Source organism: Drosophila ficusphila, unplaced genomic scaffold (genome assembly GCF_018152265.1).
Source record: "Drosophila ficusphila isolate 14025-0441.05 unplaced genomic scaffold, ASM1815226v1 contig_791, whole genome shotgun sequence".
Taxonomy (NCBI): Eukaryota; Metazoa; Arthropoda; class Insecta; order Diptera; family Drosophilidae; genus Drosophila; species Drosophila ficusphila.
This window is the reverse complement of record NW_025064737.1, coordinates 26,843,293-26,856,144: the sequence shown is the minus strand read 5'-3', so window position 1 is coordinate 26,856,144 and position 12,852 is coordinate 26,843,293. Positions and strand designations below refer to the sequence as shown.

The 12,852-nt window shown below is 39.7% G+C and overlaps 1 protein-coding gene across 1 annotated transcript in view; it reads left to right on the top strand.

Annotated features, from left to right (window-relative positions):
• Positions 1–6,142, top strand: part of LOC108099405 (mushroom body large-type Kenyon cell-specific protein 1) — a 56,193-nt gene extending 50,051 nt beyond the window's left edge. The window contains exon 6 of the mRNA XM_017202918.2: positions 2,117–6,142. Within this exon, the coding sequence (XP_017058407.1) occupies positions 2,117–4,622 (2,506 nt within the window). The 3' untranslated portion in view covers positions 4,623–6,142. The remainder of the gene's footprint in view (positions 1–2,116) is intronic.
• Positions 6,143–12,852: the final 6,710 nt, after the last annotated feature.

The following is a 12,852-nucleotide window of genomic DNA, read 5'->3' as shown; positions in this document are numbered from 1 at the left end:
TGCGCCGGCAGCGACGTCGACTGCGGCAGCGGCAGCGACGGCTGTTGCAGTGGCAAATTGCAATTGAAGTGCAGCCAAAAGGTAAACGACACCAACGAAAAAATCCAAACGACATTGAAATGACATTTTTCATTTATTTTTCGCGCAACATCCTTTGCAGGAAGGGGAAAAGGGGATTTCCCGCTCCATTTTTCGGTTCTGCGCAATTATGCAAATTTTTTTTTGCCTTTCCTTTTTCGGTAAATTATTTTGTATATGCAAAATGAGCAAAAATGCGAAAAACTGTCGCCATTAATGATGATGCCACCGCCCACAGCCCAATCCACTTACGGTCAGCCGGGGCCACACCTCCGCTCGCCACCCCCTTTTAACCCGCCCCTGACCCTCCCACTTCCACTTCCACGACCGCCTCCCCACCAAAAAACCATCAGCTATCATACAGTTTAACATTCACTGCCACCTGCTGCCGCTTTCGCTTGGCTCTTTTTCTTGTTCTTCCTCTAGCCTGCATTTTTTTTTGTGTTGTCTGCACAATTTTCAGACATTTTCCAGACGCGCAAGGACTCCGAAACAAATGGGCGTAGAACAGGGAGGGGGTGGCGAAAAAAGCAAAAAAGTTGCTATGACTTTGCCATCAACTTTTGCCAGGGCCGCCTCCTGTTGTGCCACAGAGCCCTCAGCGAAGGGCGCCAAAGAAGCTGTGCGTTTTTCCCACCACCCACCCCCCTTACCCTTTTAAACCACCCTGCCACGCCCCTTCTTGCCGGTGCAATGTCCCCAGCCGCCCACGAAAAAGAAAGGGTCTCGAGCTCGTCTCGTTTCTGGTTGCGCATAAAGAAAAGAAATATTTCGTGCAGCTTCGGCACTCGAAAAAATTGCAGCATGTGCAGGAAATATTAAAAGCTCGAAAATATGCACTTAAAAATATGTTTTTAAAAATTAATGTAATTCAAATATTCTTAAAGCACAAGCGATCAATGTTTATTTAAAGTGCATTAAAAACAATTTGAATGTTAAACTTCAAATCAACTGCAACATATTCTAAAATTTTATTTGATTTACTTTAAGGAGGATATTATATTAAAATTATTTTATTCCACCATTTGGTACCCCATCTTTTCCCCAGTGTAAGATTGCTGTTGTTGCCGGAACACAAAAGTTGCCTCTTCCTGATGAGTTAGTAGGAGTAGAAGGAAATGCGCTTGGACTCACGCTCGCGCTGGCATTAAGTGAAAAATGCTTATTCTTTTTTCTTCCCTGCGAAATGTCTCTTTTCGGTTTTCTTTATTTTTGGATTCGTCTAATGAACTTCAAAAACATATTTGGTCCGAGGCCCGCACCCCTCCACCCCACTTTTGATCTCCCCTCGGCCAGACTCCCCTGACTTGTCATCTTTTGTCTTTTCCCAAAAAAAAATGGCCACCAAAATGGGGGAAACGGGAAAGATTGCATAGCATCCTTGGCTTGCCTTTGACACCAGTGTCGTCTTTTCCCCGTCTGCCTGCTGCAGACATTTAAGAAGCACTCATTGTCAGTCCTCTCGAGTGCCCCTCTCCCTGTGTTTGTGTGTGTGGGTGTGAGTGTGTGTGAGTGCCGAAAAAGGAGTACTTTCTACTAAGCCAAAAAAGGGAAGTGGCTGTCAAGTTCTTTGATGGGGCTGCCAAAAAATATTACCCTCGAATCCTGAACCCACTGACGAAAATTGCCGGGAGATAAAAGTTGATTGACTTGCTGACTTTTTAGCGGTTGAGATTGGGTGGTGGAGCGCCGAAAGGCCCTCCTTCTAGTGTATTTGAGGGAAATCCAAAAGGAAATGCCAGAAAATCGTATCTTATCGCAAACACCTGAGGTCGTCAAGTAAAATATGACGTTGTTAAGTAAGCAATAACCAATCAACACTTGCTTAGGTGTAGTTGATTTTGGGAATACTGTATTGCATTGTAGATTGTAATTGTAGATAGTATAAGTTCTGGTTATAACAGGAAAATATATCTAATGATTATGATTATAATTTTTAAACACTTATTTTATATATTTGTTTGTAAGTGATTTAACTTTGTCTAAATAGACATATTTGTATTAAATCCCTCATAAATTCTTTTAAAATTTCCTTCAGAGCATGTGCCACGCCCACGCCGTCGGGAAGGAGGGCGTACAGCGAGGAGGACCTGAACCGGGCGCTGCAGGACGTGATGGCCAACAAGATGGAGCCAAGGAAGGCCGCCAGCCAGCACCACGTGCCGCGTTCGATCCTGGACAACCGGCTGTTCAAGATGCAGCACGACCTCGACCAGGATCCGGACGGCGAGGAGCCCGACGACTCCAACGACGACGGCGAGGCGGAGGTGGACAGCAACGCCTCGACGCCCGCTCCAGCCTACCCAGCGGAGTTCGCCCGGTCGCAGATCCGCAAGCTGAGCCACCAGTCCGAGCACAATGGCAGCGATCTGGGCGAGGATCTCGACCGGGGATCGCCGAAGATGGGGCGCCTCCCGGATGCCGGCAGTGCGAGTGCCAACCAGGGGGCCATGCTGGACGCCAACATCCTGCTGCAGACTCTGATGCTGGCCGCGGGGATTGGGGCCATGCCCAAGCTGGACGAGCGGCAGACGGTGGGCGATCTGATCAAGGGCATCCTGGTGGCCAACAGTGGGGGCATGATGCCCGCCAGCCAGGAGCTGAGCAACGGCAACGCCTCGCTGCTGCAGCAGCAGCAGCTCCACCAGCAGCAGCAGCAGCAGCACCACGTCGCCGGCTATCGCCATCGCCTGCCCAAGTCGGAGACTCCGGAGACGAACTCCTCGCTGGACGCCGGCGATGCCAGCGAGGATCCCATACTGAAGATTCCGTCCTTCAAGGTCAGCGGCAGCAGCCTGTCGCCGGGCGGTGGCGGCCCGCACCACCACCCGCTGAACAACAACAACAGCCTCAGCCTGAGCCTCAGCAGCAGCGCCAGCAACAACAGCAGCAGCAGCCACCGCAACGGCAGCAACCGCAGTCCGCACACCGCCTCGCCCATGCTGGCGGCCGCGGTGACCCAGGGCGGCTACCCCGCCGGCAACAGCCTGCTGGCCGTGGCCGCCTCCTCGTCCAGCATCCAGAAGATGATGGCCAGCAACATCCAGCGGCAGATCAACGAGCAGAGCGGCCAGGACGGACTGCGCAACGGGAACGTGAGCGACTGCAGCAGCAACAACGGGCAATCCTCGTCGCTGGGCTACAAGAAGCCGAGCATTTCGGTGGCCAAGATCATCGGAGGGACGGACACCTCGCGGTTCGGGGCCTCGCCCAACCTGCTGTCGCAGCAGCACCACCCGGGCCACCACCTGACCCACCAGCAGCAGCAGCAGCAGCTGAGCGCCCAGGAGGCGGCCGCCCTGGCGGCGGGCAAGGGAACGCGGCCGAAGCGGGGCAAGTACCGCAACTACGACCGCGACAGCCTGGTGGAGGCGGTCAAGGCGGTGCAGCGGGGCGAGATGTCCGTCCACCGGGCGGGCAGCTACTACGGCGTGCCGCACTCGACGCTCGAGTACAAGGTGAAGGAGCGCCACCTGATGCGGCCGCGCAAGCGGGAGCCCAAGCCGCAGCCCGACCTCGCCGGCCTCACCGGGCCGGCCCACAAGCTGCAGCTGGACAAGCTGAAGGCCGGGCCGCACGGCGGCTCCAAGCTGAGCAATGCCCTGAAGAACCAAAACAGCCAGGCGGCGGCAGCGGCGGCGGCGGCAGCAGCAGCGGCCGCAGCAGCAACGCCCAATGGGCTGAAGCTGCCGCTGTTTGATGCGGGTCCGCAGCAGCTGTCCTTCCAGCCGAACATGTTCTGGCCGCAGCCGAACGCCACGAGCGCCTACGGCATGGACTTCAACCGGATCACGGAGGCGATGCGGAACACCCAGGCGGCCAACCACCACGGACCGATGAAGAGCGCGCTGGAGATGGCGGAGAACATGTACGACGGCATCATCCGGAAGAAGCTGCAGGCGGGCGAGGGCAACGGCAGCTCGGCGGGCAATGGGAGCAGCAATGGCAATGGCCATGGCCATGGACACGGGCACGCCCTGCTCGACCAGCTGCTGGTGAAGAAGACCCCGCTGCCGTTCACCAACCACCGGAGCAACGACTACGCCGCCACCTGCTCGAGTGCCAGCGGCGAGAGCGTCAAGCGGTCGGGCAGTCCGCTCGGCGGCTATGCGGACATCAAGCGGGAGCGGCTGAGCGCCGACAGCGGTGGCAGCAGCGACGAGGAGCACTCCGGCCACATCAACAACAACAACAGCGAGCTGGCGCACAACAAGAACAGCAGCAAGGGAAGTGGCGGTGGAAGCGGAGGTGGAGGTGGCAATGGCCAGGCAAATGGGAACGGGAGGAGCAGCCGGATGACCTCGCGGGACGACTCGGAGACGGATGCCAGCAGCATGAAGAGCGGCGAGAGCGGCGGCGTTGGCCACCCGAACCACCACAAAATCATGGATCTCAATGGCAGCAGCAGCAGTCACATCAAGTGCGAATCGGAGGCGGGGGCGGCGGAGATTCCGGGCAGTCCGGGCGGCCACGTGGGCTCCATACTGCACGAGAAGCTGGCGCCGATCAAGGCCGAGCAGGTGGAGCAGGCGGAGCAGTTATAGGAGCAGCCGATGGCCACTGGCAATCCAGCGTTCGCCTGGCCACCGCTGGCCGCCCACTACTACAGCTTCTAGGGGGAGAAACCAAATCAAGCCACGTCTTTTGATAGTACCATACGAAACACTATATAGGAATATAGGATACTATACTATATGTGCGCCAGCCGCCAGCCAGCTGACCGATGTGGTAAATGTGCGCTAGCTCTTAGTTAAATGTGTAATCAACTGCGTAGGAGGAAAACAAAAACAAAAACAAAACAAAGGTAAAACTACAAAAAAAAAAAAATCAAAAAACAGCAAGCGAAGAAACATACATTTGTGCCCCGGAGTGTACGATGTATATTTTTGTTTCGTTTTGACAATCGACAAATAGGCATTCTCTTGTACAAACTTTCTTAAAAGCAAACGAAAAACAAAAAGAAAAACAAAAACAAAACTAAAACTAAAACCTTAAGACCAAAAAACAAACTGAGCAAAACCAAGAACCATTTTCATTTTGCATTTCGTTTCGAACCGCATTTTTGTGTTGAGTATATTTTTATTGAACAGAACCAGCAGTCCAATGCGAAAATATACAGATATAGCCAACAGCAAATCAGCAAAGCAGTTACAAGCCAACAACTTAATCGACGACTGTTTGGGCTGCTCCTTGGTCCTCGAGCTCTGAAATTCGCACATTCCATAAGAGTATCTTATGTTTTCCACAATTTATATAGAAGTTCTTTGGATTCTAACAGTCTAAACTTCGGCTCATAAGGACCAAGACCCCAGGCAGTCGTCTTCGACATAGACAGAATGAGTATAGCCAGCAACAACTACAATAACTACAGCAAAGACCATACTAAACAAGCAACATCAATATCCGATCAATAACAACCAACCAAGCAATAATAATACAAGACTCTACAATACAAAGAAGAAACAGACACCAAATCAGTGAAATAGCTAAATTCAAAAGTAAACCAGAAAAACAAAACGAAAAACAAAACAAAATTATCCACAAAAATTCTACATTTTTTATGATTTCAAATGATGAAAATACAAACGGAAATCAATAAACAAAGCTGCCTTCACATTTACAAATTAAATAAATTAGTAAGCAAAGCGAGACAGAGCACACAAAATAATAATTCAAAATAAACGCAAACGCAGAGTAAAACCAAAATTTCAAAAACAAGAGTCCCCAAATTAAACTTCCGTTTAGCAAATTCAAAAAACCCAAGACCCCTATTAAAACCTAAAAAACTTCTCCAAATACATACGAGTTAATTATCATTTAAACAAATTGCACACGTATTGAACTAAATTAAGCAAAATTAAAATGTTTCGGTGTTAAAAAAAAAATATATGAAAAACTAAAAAAAAATTATCTGTGTTTAGGCTTTAAAACGGAAATTTGAATCGAAAATTTCAACATTTCGGCTTAAGGGGCACAACTAGTGTGACGGCCTAAAAAAATGGTGATTTTTGGGAATTTTTATAAAAAAAACTACTGGATCAATTCTTTTCAAATTTTCAGAATATATTTATACATGTTTGAAGAATATACTGTAAAATTTTTAAAGAAAAAAATTAAATATTTTTTAAGCTAGAGCCGATCTCCAACGGCGCTAAAAAAAAAAAGTGCCCCAACTGCTGCAGTGATTCCGGCCTTCTCCGTGGATGAAATCAAAAAATGAAAAATTCTCGTTAAACTAGATGATATTGTCCATACAATGACCTACGATAAAAAAAAATATCAAAAATTGACAAAATAGCGGCGTTTTAAAAAAAAAAATCGAATTTTACCCAAAATTTTGGTTGTTTTTGGCCTGACAAAATTCGATTTTTGATCGGATCAAAAAACCGATAGGTCATTGTAGGGAGGACTATATATAGAACATCTAAAAAAAATTTGATAGTGATCGGATCATTAGTTTTTGAGTTATCACTGCAGCAAATTCGGAAAATGCAGTTTCGAGAAAAACGCGTTTAAAGATAAAATGATCGTATGCACTGCTATACAAGCGGCTGCTCTTAAAATTGCTATAACTCAAAAACAATTTAAGATATCGATTTGAAATTTTTATATGTTATTTTTAAAGGTGTAATCTACCGAAATATGAAAGAAAAAAAAAAAAGATTTTTTTGAAATGTCACACTAGTTGTGCCCCTTAAAAGTAAAATAAAAAATAAAATTTATGTGAGAACACACATTTCATGTACAGTCGCCTAACCACCAAAAGAAAAGCATAAATATATAAAGTCTTTATATTACTATATACCATATGATATATATTTGTATATTTATGTATGTGTGTGTCTTCATCACTACGCGTATACCTCAAACCAAACACATGATCATTTTGAGCAACTAAATATATTTAAATGTACTTATACACTCTACACACTCTTTTACAGGAGCGCAAAACATATTTACACAGTTAAATCCCCTAATCTTTGGCCCTCCTTTTGACGTATCTACATTTCGTTTGTCTTTGAAATTCTATCTATGGGTAAACCACTTACTAAATGTCTGCGTAAATGAAAAATAGATGAAAAATATATAAATGTACCTAAAAACATATTTTGTGTGCTAGCTAGTAAGTGTCAAAAAACATACAAAAACGATATACAATATATTTAAAGGAAGTCAAAACGAGGAAAATTGTCGGTAATATTTGAAAATATTTAGTAAATTATAATACAAGAAAAAACGAAAGATATGGCAAGAAATTTGTGGAAAATCGTAAACAAAAATGCGTTTAATAATTACACTGAAATCATTTAAAGGCATTTAAATAATTATAATTTCCACGACGCGAATGGATAAAAAAATATTTATTGGCTAATCTCCCAAATTCAATTTGATGTGCATAAATGTTGTGGTTTAGTATCAAAAACAAACGGAAAACAAAATTAAAAGTTAAGGCTTAAAATGTAAAAAATTAATTCAAATATGCATTTGGTAAACTAGAGAAGAATTCTGCAAACCAAAAGGAATTAAAAAATGTTTATTATATGAAAAAAATGAAAGGGAAAATATAAGGGAAAGTAGGTAAAGAATGAATGGAAATAAATCAAAAAGTATTTATTGCTAATTTAATTATATTTGAAGTATACATACATATTTATTATATACATACATATATATTAGACACACTATCTGTGATTAATAATCCAAAATTTTGAAGAGCATTTTCTGAAATAATGTTGGCTAGGCATATGCAAAAAGACAAAACCAATGGATAAAGCAACACACACCCATGTAAACAAATTGTAGACAGATCGGATAAAAACAAAACTAAACCAAGCACAAGCTACAAGCCAATGCAGTCGATTCGAAACTCGACACTGCATTTGGCCAAAAGAATTTCTTAAGCTACGGCACACATCACTAAAACAGAAACAGAAACTGAATACTGAATACATAATACAGAATACAGAAAATAGAAAACAGTAAGCGAGGGACAAACTCGATGGTACTGTTCGGAACATATATAGTTGTATATATTTTGGAATAATGTTTACCAGTTCAAGTCAAAATTAAAAGAAAAGCTAATGCGAAGTCTTTTATAATGCAAAATTATACAAGTGAAAATTATAAATAAATTCCGCAACGTTTAAAAGTCTAAAAGAAAAATATCGATGTAAAAAGGAAAATCAAACTTAAATAATAAACAAGATAAAGTGCAATTATACGGTTTAAATAAGCAAATTTAAGAAACAAACGTTATAAAAAATATGTTAAAACAAAGAAAATATTTCGAAGCAAGTTTAGCTAAAAAATTCCAAGGCAACTGAAAATGACAAGAAACAAGAAAAACCAAGAAAATGTTCACACAAACTGACAGGAAAATCCAGAAAGCGCAGTGCGTTTCATAGCCATAGGATAGGCAATAGAATATTTGTGAAGCCTTTTTTGTTAGCTTTGCCCTAATCGAATGCGTCTATTGCCTTGGGGATCTGAAACGCACTATATCTATGGATATGGATAAACCGAAATCTGAACACAAGATTGAGGGCCGGCGATAAAACCATAACGAAAGATAATAACTGCAGAAACCAAGTCGAAAGTCGAAATGTCAACCTAGTGGTAGGTCTAAACACAAAAACAGAAGAAACCAATCGAGTGTAATTGAGTAACAGCTTGAGAATGTTGAATTGTATAGAATTTTTGCGTGTTCACCTGGTTGAGGGGCGTGGTTACGCCCTGTTTTCGATTCAAGGTGGGCAGGCGAAAACGCTCAGGTACGTGTTTTATTTTTCGGAGAGAAACAAGATTGATTACCCATACATTACTTATTCTTTGTTTTACTACAACATAATAGTTAATACTTGTATAAAAACTTTGAAAACGTGAAGAGAGAACAATCGAAAAATTGATATATTCATAACATAATTGTTTAAAATGGTTGAGCGAGTAAAAAAGAGAGAGTTTCTAGCGTGCTTAATGAAATTGCTCACATTTGTGTATAAAATCTAATTTGTTCAATGCGAATCAAAATTTGCTGAATATAAGTGCATATATATAATTAGAGTTTATTTTCGTGTTTAATTTAGCGCATAAAGTGATTACGATTACAATTATTACCATTAATTATGATCTTACCGTAGGCAAATCAAAATTTCTTCACATAAATCAATCAACTTCTATTTTCAAATATTATGTAGCCGTAACCATAATTATTATTCTATTATTATACCGACTAAAAATATTTAGCGCGTTGTTAGCCTCGATTTATGGTTTGTACATATTAGACAACATTTTTATGGTATTCACCTCTTTTTTTATTATTACTAGAATTATTATTCCCTATTTTTATTGACTTCTTAAATGGGCAAAATCATTTGAACTATAGTGCAATTGTTTCAAACAAAACCAAGCAACCAACAACAAATATATTAACATTAAAGATTAATATAATTTACAAGCTTTCTTTGCCAATGCCAAGAAGGATGAATCAAGCATATGTTTACCGTATGGATCGAAAATCAAAAATCATTATAAGTGCACATAACTCTTTTAAATAGCAGTTAGACTACGCCTAGGTTTTCCATTATTATGCGCACGCTTCAGTCCAAAACCAGAAATTCTTCACATTCTCATCGTTCAGATCAAGACATCACAGTCCGAAAAACAACTCAAAACTTTTCTCCTAAGTTCAACTTGAGCGACCGCAACAACTTAAGATCAGCAAAGATCAAGCGAACCAGCGAAAGAAAAATGCTAAGAAACAATAGCCCAGCCGTGACAACAACCACAAAATAGCCCAGCACAGAGAACAACCAACCAACAATAGCCCGAAAATAATTGAAACAAAAATTGAATAGATACCGAATAAAAATCTATTAACTATCAAACTTAAATAATATACAATGTGGATGTAGATGTATCCAAAGCTCAGACTTATTCAAAACACCACAACAACAGCCTAAAGTCGATTGTACTTTTCTTTTTTCTATCAACAAATACAACCAACAAACAGCAACAACAATAACAACAACAACAACAGCAGCAACCACAATTTTATTAAACAATAGTACTACTCTTACTACAAACTTAAATAGCCACAAGTAAATAGAAATAGCCACAGCAATTAACTTTAACAAGACCCCAAACACAGATACACACACAAAACCGTTTCTTCAAAACAGATTTGTATTCATAGCCACATAACCGATACAATAGCCACTTAATTAGGATCGATCATAGCCAAGCAATAGAATCAGATACCAACTCAGAACTGGAAATAGGAAAACGAAAAGCGAAAAACGCGAAAAACAGAAAAAAGAAGTAGCACCAAATCGAACTTCAATGGCAAAACCTTTATATCAATAATATAGAAACAGACATAATGAATTAAAAAACAAAACCAATTTTTATTTCAATTATTAACTTTTACACACCAAACAACAAATCCACACAGTTACAGTTACAACAACAATAGCCCTAGAAAAATAATATTCATAATTAATCAATCAATCCGTAAAACAACCAACTTCAATAGGTATAAGCAATTGGCAAAAAAAGCGAGAAACAACCACAGAAAACTTAAATCTTAGCCAGGCAAAAGTTTTGAGAATATTTTTCATTATTTTTACAACAAACAAACAAACTGATGTAAGTACAATTCATAAAATTAGAATTTTGGTAAACTACACTACAGAAAATAGAGCAGAAAAGCAATTTATTTTGCATTTACATAATTACTGCAAAATTAAAAACAAATTAACAATTTTTTTTTTTAGTGGAAAACAAAAGCCAATAAGCAAAAAAAAAAAAAGAATTCGCATTATTATTAGCAATAGCCCATAAGTACATCAAAGTGTATTTAGCATTAAAGCTAAGACGCAAAGAGAGATTTTTAAAATGAAACAGAAAGTGAAGAAAAACTTAACACTGCAGCAAAAATGTGAAATTTATTATGTTCTGCGTTGAAAATAAATCCAAAAGAAATATGTTTAATTTTATAAGTAATTTATAAACACAATGAAATTTTGCTTAATTTGATTTATACAAAAGTAATTGTAATAAATATATTGTAAACCTAAAATTAATATTTACAAAAGCAACGGCGAAAATTCTGTTTAGTAAGGCGTGCATAATTGTTATTATATTACACAGACACACATAATTAAGTCTAAGTTTATAATTTTCGTTATCTTTATTATTTACTTATTATGTTTTAAACGCAAAAAAACCCGATATATACAATATATTTACGAATTAAACGTTTATTAATAAAATGAAAAATATTTTAGTTAAACCATTTGTTTTCGTTTTCATTTATTATCACCACAGGAGGCTTTCCGTTCACACATTGCAGAGATAAGAAAAATATGAATATTAAATTAAGCACAGTCTAACAATTGCAACAAGATACTTAATACCATTATATGCAATAGTTATAATTGACAGATGACAGAATTACAAATAAACTAAACAATAGCCCAAAGTAAATATTGGCCGTGATAGGAACCGAAAACTCTTCTAACATGGCCAATATTTGCTCCATTTTCACATGCAAGAGATGAGCAACAATTGGCACTCAACAGATGCAAATACCAACAACAACAACAACAAAAGGCAATTGAATCTTTTATTTCTGTTAATTGAGTTTCGTTTTTAGTTTAGTTCTTCAGTTGACTCTCACCACTTTCGAGAATTGTTTTGGCTCCAACCCACGAAACACTTTTGGAATATTCCGAACCAAAATCAATACAGGCAGAAACTATTTCAGACGAGCCAAAGGAATGGTATATCTAAACTCAACACAGCTTCAGGGACCAACTAAAGGAGAAATGATTTAAACAAAAATAATAAAGCAACTGGTATATTAACACAAAAAATTGTGTCAAGAAAACTAAGTCTAAAACAAGTTTGGAGGCATATCTTAAAGGCAAGAAAAATCAAATTGAAATTCCAAAACATGTGAAACTATGCAAAATTATGCAAACCGAAAAAGTCGTATGTATGTACATAAAAGAAGGAGCAACCCTTTTGGTAATCTGTATACATATATTATATATATTTAGCGTGTCAAAAATAAATCTAAAGGGACAAAAATATCTAAACGCAGAAAATACTTCAGGCAAAAAAAACTTTCGATAAATTCTGATTAAAGTTGTATTTCTAAGACAAAACTGTATACGATATGCGAGGAAAATTTAAACTAAAAATGCATTAAGTGTAAAAACATACATATTTGGATGGCAAACAAAAAGATAACGAAAGATACCCCCTAATTTACATAGATCTAATTATTATTTCGCTTTGGCGTGGATTTTTTTGTAAATATTGAAATCGATACACACGCGAATTCCAAGTGGGATTCTCTACAAATCGAATATTAAATGAAAAACAACCAAAATAAGGTAAATTCAAATTAGCAAAATTTTTGTCAACAAAAAAAATGACCTAGTAAATGCTAAATTCAAATTTATAGTACATATTTGTGTACGTATGAGTGTAATGCATAAGTTCGATGTGAGTGTATAACAAATATTATTAACATTATGCTTACCACTTTCGTTTTCAAGTTATTTTGTTCGTAAACAAAAAGAAGTCTAAACCTAAATTTAAAAGCCAATGACAAGAACAACAAAAACAAGTGCTGAATTCCAATTGAATTGCAATAAAAAAGTCGTAAAAAAAGTTGAAAATTTTCGAACCAACTCAAATGTATGGCAAAAACATTGTAAAAAAGCATAAAAAGAGACCAGTTGAGGACGACAAGGATACAGGCAAAAA